General features: G+C 33.1%; 1 protein-coding gene across 1 annotated transcript in view; it reads right to left on the bottom strand.

The window, feature by feature from the left end:
* The window catches only part of LOC138336157 (transcription cofactor vestigial-like protein 4), a 47,719-nt gene extending 38,454 nt beyond the window's left edge, over positions 1 to 9,265 (bottom strand). The window contains exons 1-2 of the mRNA XM_069285494.1: positions 9,136 to 9,265; positions 8,891 to 8,984 (exon numbers count right to left, since the gene is read on the bottom strand). Coding sequence (XP_069141595.1) covers positions 8,891 to 8,966 — 76 coding nt within the window. The 5' untranslated portion in view covers positions 8,967 to 8,984; positions 9,136 to 9,265. The remainder of the gene's footprint in view (positions 1 to 8,890; positions 8,985 to 9,135) is intronic.
* Positions 9,266 to 15,043: the final 5,778 nt, after the last annotated feature.

Raw genomic sequence — 15,043 nt, 5'->3', positions numbered from 1 at the left:
TATATACCATGAACAAAATAAAATCCTCAAATGGTTTCATGTTATGGATGATTTCTGATTTGAAAACTATCTAAATGTTTTACCTTAACATTGAAACTCAGAACTTCAACCTTATAATATAATTTAATGGTATTCTTTACGATCTCTGTATGAAGATGGTCAGATCCATCATGCAAAGAATTATTAATTTAAATCAATAGATTTTAACTGCAAATCCATTTAATATACAATTTGACTGTATGCCGCTTGATCAGACACTGAAAAAGAAATGAAGATGCTAAGGTGTTAATGACCGTCAACAGGTCTAGATTAAACGTGACATTATTGTCCCCAGCTGGCATTTATGGGTATAAACAACTTGTTTCTGTCCCCCCACTTATATTACCAGTTAACCATGTAACATGATGTAAAAACTCTTGAAATGCGAAAAATGTGACATTGGGTGAAAAGTTTGGACATGTCTTGGCAGCTGATCAGAGGAGACATGATCTGACAGGTAATGGATAAGGACTATCTAGTTTCCATGCTACTGTGGTTATTAAGGCATACCGGACATATCTGTGCCCTATAACGTCAACTTTTCTCCAGCCAAACACTGCCGGTCAGCCTTCTATCAAGTCACTGACCGCTCTCTCTTAACCTCTCCAGATAGGAACTTCTGACCTCGTGTCAAAACCAGTATATCAAAACAAATATCTTAGGAAATAACCATCAACTAATTGATCAGATACCTCTGGAATTCAAATTTGAATACATGTATTTTATAAAAATTAAGTTTCAAGTTTCATTAAGAGGAGGTCAAAATTCCTATCCTTATTTTATTTTATTACTCATACAAGCTCAGTGTTTTAATTTTTTGCAACTTTCCTCCATATACAATATACTGCAATGAAACCCTAATCCCCAAAAGTAATACATGTATATCAAATTAGCCATCCCCTAATGTATCTCCCATTAAAATCCCCATCCCCAAATATATCTCCTCATATTTTCGTCTGAGATCAACATCCCCCCACACCCTAAGTTAGCAGGGGAGTATATAATGGATCCAGGTTGTCCATCTGTCCATCTAGATCTAAAGACACAACGATCCACTGACTATGTACTCCTCCTAAAACACTAGAGGGATTTCAACAAAACATAGTGGCAATAATCCTTATACAGTGTATAGATATGCGTAACCTATTCCGTATTTGCATATCACAGAGTTATCTTCCCTTGCGGGTAGCTATTGATAGTGACGTCATGTGCTTGCAAGCATAACGTCATACTTTTCGGAGACGTGAATTGCACTCACAAAATAATGATGTAACAATTGATACCTACCCGCAAAGAAGCTAACTCTGAAATATGCAAAGACTGAATATTGATACAAGATACCTGGACCTTTTTTTGAGTTGTGTCCCTTTATTACAAATGAATAAACCACTACTCCTCCTAAACCACTGGAGGAATTTCAACAAAACATGGTGGCAATTATCTTTATACAGTGTAGATATACATGACCTATATTGATACAATTAAAGACACCTTGACCTTTTTCAGAGTTATGCCCCTTTGTTACGAATGATTAAACTATACTACAGTTTTTTACTACTACTCTTTAAAGACTGGAGGGATTTCAATGAAACTTGGTGGCAATAATCCTTATAAATGTATGTGCTTAATCTATATCTGAACAAAATCCTGTCACTTTCATCTTTTTTTTTCAATTTTTATGCCCCTTTGTAACAAAATGATTTAACAGCTACTATGTATTCTCAATCTATTGGATGAATTTCACTTGCACGTGGTATAAGTTAGCCTCCTGACAGTTCTAGGTATTAATAATTTTGATATTTCTGCGTTAAAATCCCCATCCAGTAATATATCATTTTCCGCTACAATCTCAATCCCTAATGATCCCTTGAACTTGAATTTATCGTCCACATATTTACATCAGTTATTTCTACATCGTCATAAGTCACTCCTTCATCTGCTATAGGAACCTTAATACAGAGTTTGAAACAGCATCCACTTGACAGCTATCATTAAAATTCCAGGGGCACAAAACTCCTCATCTTAGTTGTACAAACAGAAAGAACCACTTGAGATGTAGTACACGAATACCAATGTGTCTGTCACTATGTATACAGGCATTCTCATTTACGGTGTTGGGTTTCTAAAATAATCTTACTTAAGATTTTCCATACTTGGTATAAAGGGAGTCCGAATTTCCTCTTTCAGATAATTAAAAATGTGTCAAACATGACTGTATCATGGTGACTAAAACCTAGACAACATCAAGTCCAAATAGTTGTGACCATCCTAAAGGGACAAGCTAAGGTAACTGTCCTGAACTCATATAACACAAGCTAACAGGATTGAATTTAAATAGAACTCTAAATTCTTGTAATTATCTTAGTGTATATTATATTTATACAACCAAAGTGATGGCAATCCTTTTTTCACAATTTGTCATGTGTAAGAAATAATATGTATAAATAAGATATTACGATCAAACATCACTACGTATTTTGAATTTAATGAAACAAATAACCTTATTGGTTCTAGCACATAAGGTCTAGAGTTATTCCCCTTGCTTGTTAGGGTTTAAATGTAAAAGAAATACAAGAGAGATAACTCCTTATTTTTGTTATGTAATGGTGGAATTTTTCATCATTATTCACCAGAGAAATTTAATTTGATTGTATTCAATAATTTGAGGAAAATTATTAAACCTAATGCAAAAGATTTCTTTATAACTCTGTATCTCATATTAGACAATAGCTGCAATATTGTACCTCAAAAAACTTTTTGACAGAAAATGGTGTCGTCATTAGAGCTAGAATTGGTGCCTATATTACTGCTAATGGAGCAAAGTAATGATTATGCAAACCATTATAAAACGTTTGTTTGCATTTTTATCGTACTTGTTTGATATCGCTTATCTACTAGGCAATAAAACTGAACCACATAAAATATCAAATTCTCATCGAGGCATCATTTTTTTACATAATACATATGAAGGTCTTTCTGAAGGGAATTTATATGGCAAGTCCACAAATTATGAATTTGACGTCTTGTGAACGGTACGATAGATATTAAGAATGGTAATGTAAATGCATATATACGCATAAAATAATTGGAAACCTACAAAAAAGTATAGAAAACTATGCCCGAGTGATTTTCGGAGGCAGTGCTCCACTACGACACATAGGGACCAATTTGTACCTGGCTGAAAGGTATAGTAGGCCAGGTACGTATATTCATTCTAATTAGACAAGGCCCTGTTGGTTACTGTCCTAGGCTCAGTTATAATCAATCAATTATGTTTGTTATCATTGAAGAAAATAAATTTAATAATTTTGAGGTTACTGTCAAATTTGTATCCAAGAAACCTGTGTGCAACAGGCAGGTATTAAAGTTTGTTAAATATTTACAGTTTAAATACTGTTATATCAACATTCCAGATCTTCAGGAAAACCATATTACACATGGCTAGTGCCTGCAACCTGAAAACAACTCACTGTATTAGGATATTAATCAACAACGTCATAAATGACACATAGCCCAATCGCAAAATTGATATTGACTTCATTGACTTTTGAGAATTCATACCAGTCCACATTGAACACATTCTGTTTGCAATTTCATATATAGGACTTTTTTAACTAAAAATTATTTGTATGTTTTTAAATGTAATTTAAATGTACGTTAAATTTAATTGACTCAAACCTTGGCAACAACATCTAATCATCTATTGTTATGCCTGGGAACATCCATGGCCTTTTAATACAGGTATTAATGTTTGACAGGACCAAAAGGGACCAATTTGACAAAACAGAATGTCAGGCCTGGTGGACTGTAGGTTTGGTTTTACAGGCAGAATGTATGACCAGGTAACATTTAGGGGGATGTACAGACACAGATGGTTTGTACTGGTCTTAGCCCGAGATGCTCTGGCCCTGACACCAGACTTAGACATTATGACAGATAGATGTCTGGTTTAGGGCCAGAGCGCAGTAGTACTCGAAAACCTGGAATAAGCCGACACCGTTAAGTATCGGGCCAGGTTATCTCCGATTCAGCCTGACCACAGAGAAGCACCACTAACCTTAGTCTATTCAACAAATGAATATCATATCTACCCAAATATAGCAATCCGTCGATATTAAAGATGATTTGCATACTACGAGAAAATGGCGACGACGACGACGAGGGAAATTTAAAGTTGAGGAAAAGAAACTACTGTGTTGACACAATAGAACGTGCATGCGTGATGAAATGGATGGCTATGAGTAGATAAATTATTCATTTGTTGAAAAGACCAAGGAAAGTGGCGATTATCAGTGGTAATATTTTGTAAGTAGTCTGAATCGGAGAGTACCTGGCCCGATACCAAACGGTGTCGGCTTATTCCAGGTTTTCGAGTACTACTGTGCTCTGGCCTTAAACCAGACATCTATCTGTCATAATGTCTAAGTCTGGTGTCAGGGCCAGAGTATCTCGGGCTATACTGGTCTCTGCTAATCACTCTCTAATCTTATGAAAATTTACAGTTTTTACAGAAATATCTTTGTTCAATACCTGGAGTTACCTAATCCCCAAATTAAAGCTTCTTTCGTATCTTTCAAACCCTTCATACTGTTTTGATATCTATCTATACAGTGGAACTCGGTTAATACGAACTCGAAGGGACCGAGATAAAACTTCGAGTTATCCGAGTGTTCGAATTAAGCGAGTTCGTGTGTCAACTGGCTTTCTCTTTACTTGGTATATATGGACAAGTTCCGTGTCGTAAAACAATGTGAACAAGAGAGATGTCAAAATCGCCGAAGGTAGTTGCAAAATTATAACAAGAAAACCTCGATATATATTTTGAAATGTAGTTCTAAAGCAGATTTATGAATAAGAAATCAGCATTTTCGGCGATCTCGTTGTCCAAATAATCTCACTTCGAGTTACAAGACCATTTTATGTATGATTTTTGTCATTCGGACCCAAAATTTACTTCGTATTATCCGAGTTTTTCGAGTTTTCCGAATTCGAATTATCCGAGTTATTTAAACAAAGATAAAGAGGGAATTCGGCCGGGACCGGCAAAGTACTTCGTATTAAGCCGGGTTGTCGAATTATCCGAGTTCGTATCAACCAAGTTCCACTGTATATATAAGCGATTTGAGAGCAGTAACAACAATTTATTATTTCCAAAAAAAAATAAACATAAAGATTATTATAATATTTTTCCAAAAAGAACAGGTTCAATCATTGTATCATCAAGCACATGACCCATTCTTTCTATTCGAAACATCCCCAATGGAAATATCAATTAATATTAAGAACAAATGTACCCAAAAGAACAATTTATTCAACTCCCTTATCATTCTCCCTTACCATTCTAAGAAAAGTTTCAAGATCGAAGTTTTGGGGATCGGTAGCCATTCAGATTTCCTCCACAGCTTTTCATGGCAATAATTAACAGGCTTAGATACTAACTTAATTGAAAATGGAGACCACCAGTCTCCCTAAAGAAAGAAAATGAGGGCCCTGGCAAATTAATCGGGGCCCCAAATCCGGATATCCAACAACTTTAGATCTGATTGGTTATTTTTTCTCAAAGAACATTGCTCATACACAAGTTTATTTTAACAAATAAATGAAACCAATGATAATATATTTCAGCAATATCATAAAGATTATATAAACAGGCAAATCATCAGTGGCTAAGAGGGCCCTCTGCAACACAAAATCAGGGGGCCCATCAAGATTTTTAGAGGCCTCGGACCCCCAGACTTACATTAGTGTTAATGGCTGATTAAGCAGGGCGTTTTAAGATTTTTATTGTTAAACTAACATAACTATCATTCAAGAGTTTAAATTCTTATTCCAGAGTTTAAAGTTATCAGAGTTAATTTGCTTTTTTTCCTCAGTTCTGCTCTTCACTTCTTTATACAGTGTACATGTATTATGTAGACTTTGATCAAGCATGCATGAACATGCTTACGATCGCTGATTATTTCTATTATTATCAAAGTTCTGCATTTGAATAATTTTTATATATACCGCAACATATGGCAGGACATGCTTGTCATTATCTATTTGTATTGATCAGATATTTCTAAACATGATTAATTTTCTGGTGAAAACTGAAAAGTGTCATAAATTTTCAGTTATGAGTTTTTTCAAACCAGACGTGTTGTTTTTTAAGAAATATCCATTTTTCATGGCTAATAACAATACAGTTAGAGCAAATATAATATCCATAGCATAATTATAATTATATTTATAATGTTATAAATATTTTTCACATTCCTTTATGGTAATTCATGAAATTATGTATTAGACTTGCTTGCAATGACTGCACTGCATGCACACATACTCAGTGACCATAATTCCCCAATTAGACCTCTTCGATAACTCGCAGCTATTCGTACAAAATTACGGAAACTCAAAATTTTGAAGCTCATAGTACATTGATTATTCACTCTGTTAATAAACATGGTCAACAGTTATTAGCCCTGATGAAGTTCATTACAGTACATAGTATTTAATTGTTTATTATGACATCAATAATTAGCTAATAATTGACGGACTAATTATCAGCAAGAAGCATGATCAATCAACTTCTATGTGGAATTTTCAATTAGATCTTGAAATGTTTTGGTTTGAATAGTTTAAAGAGACAATTCACTCAGGCTAATTCTTTTACATAAACAAGAAGCAAAATATAGCATAAATGTATTGTTCTACATTTCTTATGAAACATATAACGTAAAACATTGACCAATTCCACGACATTGTTAAGTATTTTAATTAATATCGCTGAAATATCAAATCGTTGATCAATACGATTTAGCAGGTACAATATGAACGCTGTACCCATACCGAGCTAAAGTCACGCACGTTAAACAAATGAACTGCATAACCACTGAGGAGGTGATAAAATGATTTTTTTAGGCAAGACAATTCACCTAATAAGGTAAACACACTACTGTCAGAGCGATTTGAGCAGTTCTGGACAAAAGTTGCATTACTCTACGAGCAAGGGACAGGGTTCGGCATACAAGAAGTTCGACCTCAGTGTATAATGGCGTACAGCGAGCGAGTTTAAACATTTCACACACATGTCATCACCATGGGCTTTTCAGGCATATCACAGTAAAACCGACTGATATAATTTCCATTAGAAATGGGTTTTTTTTCGATATATATACAAATTTTAATGTTCTCTTAGACTGAATTGTCCCTTTAACGTCCAATTATAAAACAGCCAGGGACATTTATGGATGTACCAGATTTGTTGGTGAAGTAAGCCGGAGTACCCCAAGAAAAACCACCACCAATCAGCAGTTAGTACATGGCAAATGCCACACATTGGATTTGAACTTGCGACCCAGTCAGCTGGACTTGAACTTGCGATCCAGTCATGGAGGCTCTTGGTAATAAGCCTTGACATCTTATAATAACTTGTCAACCTTGAAATGGAGTCTCTGACTCTTCCTTTTAATTGAATATTTATTAATCATTTTTCATTCTTTTTTTTCAATTAAGAAACAAGCACAAAATGTATTTACCATATCGCTTTTTAATCAATACAGATAAAACAAATATGAAGCTTATAAATATATTTATTAGGGAAATATGATTGTAACTTTAGCTGTAATAAGTCGGTATAAATGGAATATGAATGTCAAGAAAATCTGTTTGACATCAACGTACAATCATTTAGAGACATGCCAACATTAGGAAGTGGAGGAATATTAGAAAACTCAGAAAAATCAACAACGTTCAGTACTTGACAACTGCATGCCCCACGCGGGTTTCAAACTCGTAACTTAAAGATGGTGTGCCTGGCTAGTGGTATATTGAAATGCCTAAACTTTTGGCCATTATGGCTTCTATGCCAGGATCTTTATATATCTAACTTTTTAAAAGGAAGTTCACAATTAAATTTTTTCTTACGTTTTAATACATAAATTCTATCAATGTCATATCTTATTAATAGAAAACAGATAATATTTAATAATTGTCCACGCACTAAAAGGCATTTAAAGCCATTATTTGTAATACATTTTGTTATTAAATTGACTTATCTGAGCTATTTAAACTTCCATGATTTATTTTCTTATAAAGAAATCTCACTTCTTGATTTCAAAGAAAGCCTTAGGCATATTTCGGACCTTTAAATTATCAAAAGCATGACACACCCCTAAGATATGTAAAAAATTTTGATCCCATCTTCCTTTCATATGATAGACACTTCCATCATGATCTTCGACTAAGGTATATTTTTGTCCATCATCAATATGAAAAATGAGTTTCTTCAAACCATCTGGTGGAACAAATTATTTTCTGATACTAGTACCTGGCCTAAATACTTCACATAACTCTGGATTATTACCGGGTGCATACATACATGTAACATTTTTGTTGCTGTGCAGACCAAGATTGGCACAAACTTGCCCCAAACTAGCACTACCAAATAAGACTGTAAAACCAAACATGTATACATGTAAGCATTTGAAGGCTCCTTCACTGCCCTAATCAGAAGGCATGTCAAGAATTTGGATCCGAACAAAGGCTCAACTTGACGCTCTGAACAGCCTTGTACGGTAAACGTTGTAGCTAGAATTTATACACAACATCGACCCTTAGAAAAAATTAGTGACACAATCTGGGCAAGCTGGCTGCAGGGAAAGGAAATAATTACTATGTCTTAATACAACCAGAGTCGTAAGACACTTATATGGTGACTTTAGGCCACGCTATCAGCATAATTTATCAGCATCGTAACACAGGCGGCCGCTAACATTCAACACAACGGACAACGCATACAACGTATACACCAATGAATTTACTGTTATTATTCGATATGGCTAATAAGAATTCAAATAAAAACATGACTGACCTTTTGTTTCGTTAGTTTCTACCATGGACGCGGCTCTCGACAATACGTCCAATGGGGTTTCCATGGCTGTGCTCATGGGAGGCTGATTTCACATCTGAAACAATGACAACATGGTTGTGTACAGCCGATCGATCGCGGAGTCAATATAAACTACGACACGAGCACGCGCTGTTTAGCGCTACCAATTCGCCGTAACAGACGACACTCTTTGTATGAAAACATTTACAGACAGAGACATGACTTACTTATTATGGTGAAACACCAGTAAAATATATCCAGGGACTGTTGTCAGATACCGCTTGTGTTTAGAACCGTACACTCGTGTGTGACATGGGTCTGCATGTCTGAAATTCCATCTTAGTCACATGATTCGCGGTGTGGTCATGTGACCGATGTTTTCAACACTGTTATGCTCGGAATGCAGACGAACAAATAAAGAAAGAAAGGCAACAAAAATATCACAAATAACTGAATAAAATTAAAGAAATGCTAACGTCTTTAGTAAGCTTTATTATGGCTTGATAAGTAAATCATACCAAATAGCTGCCGTTTCATTTTGGAGTAGGAGGTGAATACGATGTTTAAAAATAGAACGGTGCAATGTACATTTAGGTCAACCCAATATATACCCAATAGTATAAGCCAAAGTAAACGGATTTATTTGTCCAAAAGAATGTGTTTAACAGCTTTATACTTTGCATACATGTTTAAGGTAGATGCCTAAAATAATCAAATAAATCAAACTTATTATTACGAGTACATGATGTAAATAGCATATTTAAATTCTGATGATACTGCATATGTTTCTTTTCTGAAATATTATTTCTTGAAGATATTTTTGCTATAAAATAAATAAGCTCTCTCTTCCGGAGAGCTATACAAATTTACTACATGCTATGTAAACATAGATCTTAACTTTTTATTGTTTTGTTGGATTTTTTCTTCCATTTTCCCAAATTCAATTACTTTATTTTATTTTCATTTCATCAAATAGTTTAACCTAATTCAAACTAAACATGATGAGAGACAAATAGAGTTCATGCATGCATACACGATAATTAAGACTATTTTGATGTTCCAAAAGTAATTACAAAAAAGTCTATTTAATAGCCTTTACTGAAATAGCAGGACGTGATTGTTAACTCTCTATATATATATAAACATATAAAACTAATTTCTATGTAAAGGATTCATCAACTTATTATTTCGTATCTGTCGTGTTTATTTCATATAAAATTTTATTGTTTTGTACTGTTAAATTGTCCATTGCTTACCTGTAACCAAAAGGAATATTAATTACTTTTATCACATTACACAATCTACATGTACACCGATGCTCACTATGAATTCGGCCTTTAATCATACAACCAGGAACAATTTAATTGCCTGTGCACGTGCACGTGGTGAACAGATAATCAATTGTGACGTCATGATATTATACACAATGACGTGGCGTCAGGAAACAATAACGTTACGTCAGAATTCGAGAGTGGTGTGAAAAGGTGTCTCTCCAAGCTAGATTTTTGGCGCAACAAATTTTTGATAAATGTTGTATTTTTCGGAGTACATGTCTATAACATAAGTTCTATAGAATCTTATTACATACTTAATATATTTTTTTCTGTATTGAAATCCAGTATTAAACATATTGCCGGAACTTACCTAATATACAATGTGGATTTAATTTCTAAATGATTCGAAATATATCTTTCATCTCCTAGTATAATAATAAACTTGTTTTTGCATATATTTAATTGTAATGTATATCGAGTACACGCACACTGATATACTCTACATTGTTGTTTAGGACAGTAGCTAATAAACTGATTTACCTCATTCTACTTCCTTTTTATAGTCAGACTAGCCACTAGTCTCTAGTATATTTAAAAATCATGGCTAAAATTTGGCTTGATAATTTTTGTCTCTGCGACGTGTTTGATTCTAAGTATCAAACTAGGGGGAGATAATCTATTATCAAAATCCTGCTGAAAAATATCAAAAACTGTGGCCACTCTAGTCTGAAGTTTCTTTGGTTTAAATGTTTTAACACAACGTCTCCATTTTTTTCGAAATTCTCTAATTTCTCTATAGGCTTTAATATTGTCGATTCTCTATTTGTTATGCCCTTGTCGGTGATCATTTAATTGTAAACTTATGAGATCATTGTTTTTCTTTATGTGATATTCCTGTACAACACCTTAATTGCATCTATTTATTTATCTCTACGTAAGATGTTCTCTATTGTATCATATTGTTCATCCGTCTCCTTACCTCGATCCTACCCACACAATCAACTTTTCTTCTCAGTTTCGCTTCCTTTCACGCTCTGTCTTGCTGTCCTTTTAAAATTATTCTATTTTCAAGTGCATTCTTAATAACAATATCGTCAATGCACTGGTCTTTTTTAAATTCAGATTACTTATATTTGCATGTATGTATGTGTGGTTAAATTTCTAATTTTAACAAAATTTTATTTCATTTATTCTTTTAGATTGAAAAGCGATTAAACAATAGGCAATGCCTATGTACGTTTACGTACACCAAAGTCGGTGTGTTGTCAGTCATTTGATTTTGTGTAATTTACATTGATAACAATGCTAAATTAAAAAGATAACGTTGTTTTTATAAAAAAAAGTTAAAATTAAAAAAAAAAATAAAAATTAAAAAAAAAAATAAACAAACAAACAAAAAAACTATAGTGTGTTTGCTTGTTATTTACTTGAACATGTACATCATCACGGTTTTTTTTTAAGTTACCACTGTGTATGTGTGTCCATGTGTGCACATGAATCTCAACTGATTTCAATTCATTGAAATACTTATTTTTGTGTTATTTAAGAATGATTTAATTGCCGTAAGAGAATATTTGAATGATGCCAAAGAAAGAAATCCTATTGTACACAAACTCACTTATAAATCCATGTAATAACGTAATGTAAACATTATGAGATAAGACGTGAACACATGTTTTACTTTAAGTGATGATTGAATCTATGTACAGAGATGTTTTTTTTTTCCTTCCGTCTAATCCAATATTAAAATTTCGCGTCAAAATCATTATCTTATTTTCATTGCCCATATCTTACACATTGATGTTTAATATGGTCATTTTTAATTCTATAAATGTTTTGTGAGTTGGCTTGTCATTTACCTGTACAACACCGATCACAGCGGGGTGTGTTGGGTACCCCTTAATTACCCCAGCAACGTGTTATTTACCTGTATTTAACAAACCACTGCGGGATGTATAGTGTGATGAGGCTGGATGAGATGGGATTCAATTCATTTAATTCACTCCAGACACACGATCTGTGTGTAACAGGAGGTCAATCAAACAAATACATATAGAGATGACAGAACAGAGATACATTAATTACATTATAATGTTCTACAAGTTTAGCAATAATACATACATTACACATCCTTACATACATCCTTACATTAACATGTAATATATTTTCATACATACTTTACATACCTGTGTAAATACATTATATTACATTACATATATTATACACATTACATACGTACATTATTCTACATAACTACATAAATACATTACATTACATACATTATACACATTACATTCATACATTATTCTACATAACTACATAAATACATTACATACATATATTATACACATTACATACATATATTATACACATTACATACATACACTATTCTACATAAATACATAAATCCATTACATTATATACATATATTAGAAAAAATAAGTATACATCACTAGGAGACTAATAGGGTTTCCAATTTAGATATGAATTTGACAAGGGTTTTTTTTCAGAAGTGCAACATTACATATTGAAAACATACCTTTCACTTTGGATTCACTTGGGCAGTTGTAATAATATTCCGGAATATGTTTGTATCGAATTTCCTTTACTAAATCATTTTCACATTTGTATAAATCATGGAACTCATCACCAATGTCTAGATAGCATAATGTATAAATCCTATTTTTTCTACTCACACCCGCCTACAGACATGTTTCAATTGGTAGCTTAATATTCGAAGTTCTAAATTTACATAAAGTTTTTCGTTCTTCTGGATACAATTTTTTGAGATAAATTTCTAGTTCCCACTTACTTTTAAAAATTGAATAAGTTTTACCACGAGATGAAGTATCAATATCGTGATTCCAATGTTGAATAAATTGGTCAATTAATCTTTGTTTCTTTACTACTAGTGCATGTGTTTTGGAAATTCCATATATTACTAAAACCAGTATTATCAACAAGAGCTGTTGGAGAACAGCAAAGCTCGCCTATTCAGAAGAAGTTGATGTTCAAGTATTTACTATTTAAACATGGAAATATGACAAATTAACAGACTCAAAAAAACCTGAAGGGCCCCAAATTGGTTGTATTATCACGCTCAGCATCCATACACATTAGGAAAATAAAATCATAAACATTTATGATGACTTATGCTTAAACAATTGACAAAATAGAAACTTGCTCAAAAACTTTAACATGTAAATATGACAAATTAACAGACTCAAAAACCTCATAAAGGGCCCCAAATTGGTTGTATTATCACGTTCAGCATCCATACACATTAGGAAAATAAAATCATAAACATTTATGATGACTTAAACTTAAACAATTGACGAAACAGAAACTTGCTCAAAAACTTTAACGTGAAATGGGACGCCAACGCTGACGCCGACGTCGGGATGACAACATTAGCTCCCCCTATTCTTCGAATAGGCGAGCTAAAAATGGATTGAACAAAAGCCAGCCATTTGTACTCAATTTGACCTTGCGAATGAAGTTTATTAACAAGAGTATATAATACACTAGATAGTTTTCCACCCCCTGTGATGAGCTTGTGCAAGGAAGTCAGAGTTCTTGTTTTAATTTCAATTTCTAATGGATATCGTCCCAATTCGCCATATACCATAAAAAGTGGTGTATTATTTCTTAATTTTAAAATATTTTTACAAAATTGCATGTGGATTTTTTCAATAATTTGAGTATTTTCATATCCCCATATTTCGCAACCATACAGTAAGATAGGAGCCACAAGTGAATCAAACAATTTAAGTTGGATATCAATCGGAAGAGAAGCATTTCGGATTTCCCTGCATAGAGCATAAAGTGCTTTATTCGCTTGTTCTATTAACTTATTTTTAGCTTTGAAAAATTTCCCATTATAATTGAATATAATACCAAGATATGAGTAGGAATCTTCAATTTTTAGCCTATCATTATTAAAAGTAAATGTATGTGTTCTTCTACTTTTCTTGTTTTCAAAAATCACTACTTTTGTTTTATTTACATTTACAGTAAGTTTCCATGTTTCGCAATATCTATGGAAACAATCAAGTGCTTTTTGGAGACCATCACGGGGAGAGTGGGGTGCACGGTATATGTTACTGATCACAGCATATGAATCTCAGTCATTTCAAGGATTTAGCTCGTCTACGTCCTTGGTAATTTTCAAATGATTTAAAGATGATGATTTCATAAAGGAATATTAGTCCTCTAAACCTACCTATATTTTTTTAATTATATTTTTGCCTAATATATATCATACAAAAAAGCATAATAAAACAGGCAGGTATCACGGACAAGAGTGCTCTTTGAACGCTCGATCTTAATTAGAATAATTTAAAATAAATCATTAATTATCATTACATAATTATGACAATGATAAATTTCAATCGTTTAAAGCAAGGTCGTAGACATATAAATCTGCGTATCTATAAATAATTAAAGTTTATTAACAGATACAGGATCTAAATAGAAATACTCTTCACTGGTCTCAAAAACAACAACAATGATATATTAAATAGTACAATGTACATGAACGCGATGTTTTTTAAACCAAGGATTTATATGCCTCATTTATAAATCCCCATTAAATTATTTCAGATCTATAACTATAAAGGAGTTCCTGATTCTCCCAAATGCTTATCTAATCTATTTTAAAGACGTTTACATTTGGTGCGAAAACAACATTTTCGGGAAGCTTAATTGATCCATATTTTTACAATTATAAAGGCAAAAAAGTTCTTATGAATGTCCAATCTGGAATGCTGTGGAAATTATTTTCAATTAATGCCCCTTGTCTGTGTGATCGATAAGTGTATTGATAAGGACGCCCAGCGGTCTTAAAATTGGTATTCCCAGA

This window comes from Argopecten irradians, chromosome 12, assembly GCF_041381155.1.
Source record: "Argopecten irradians isolate NY chromosome 12, Ai_NY, whole genome shotgun sequence".
Lineage (NCBI taxonomy): Eukaryota > Metazoa > Mollusca > Bivalvia > Pectinida > Pectinidae > Argopecten > Argopecten irradians.
This window is presented reverse-complemented; position numbering and strand designations above follow the sequence as displayed.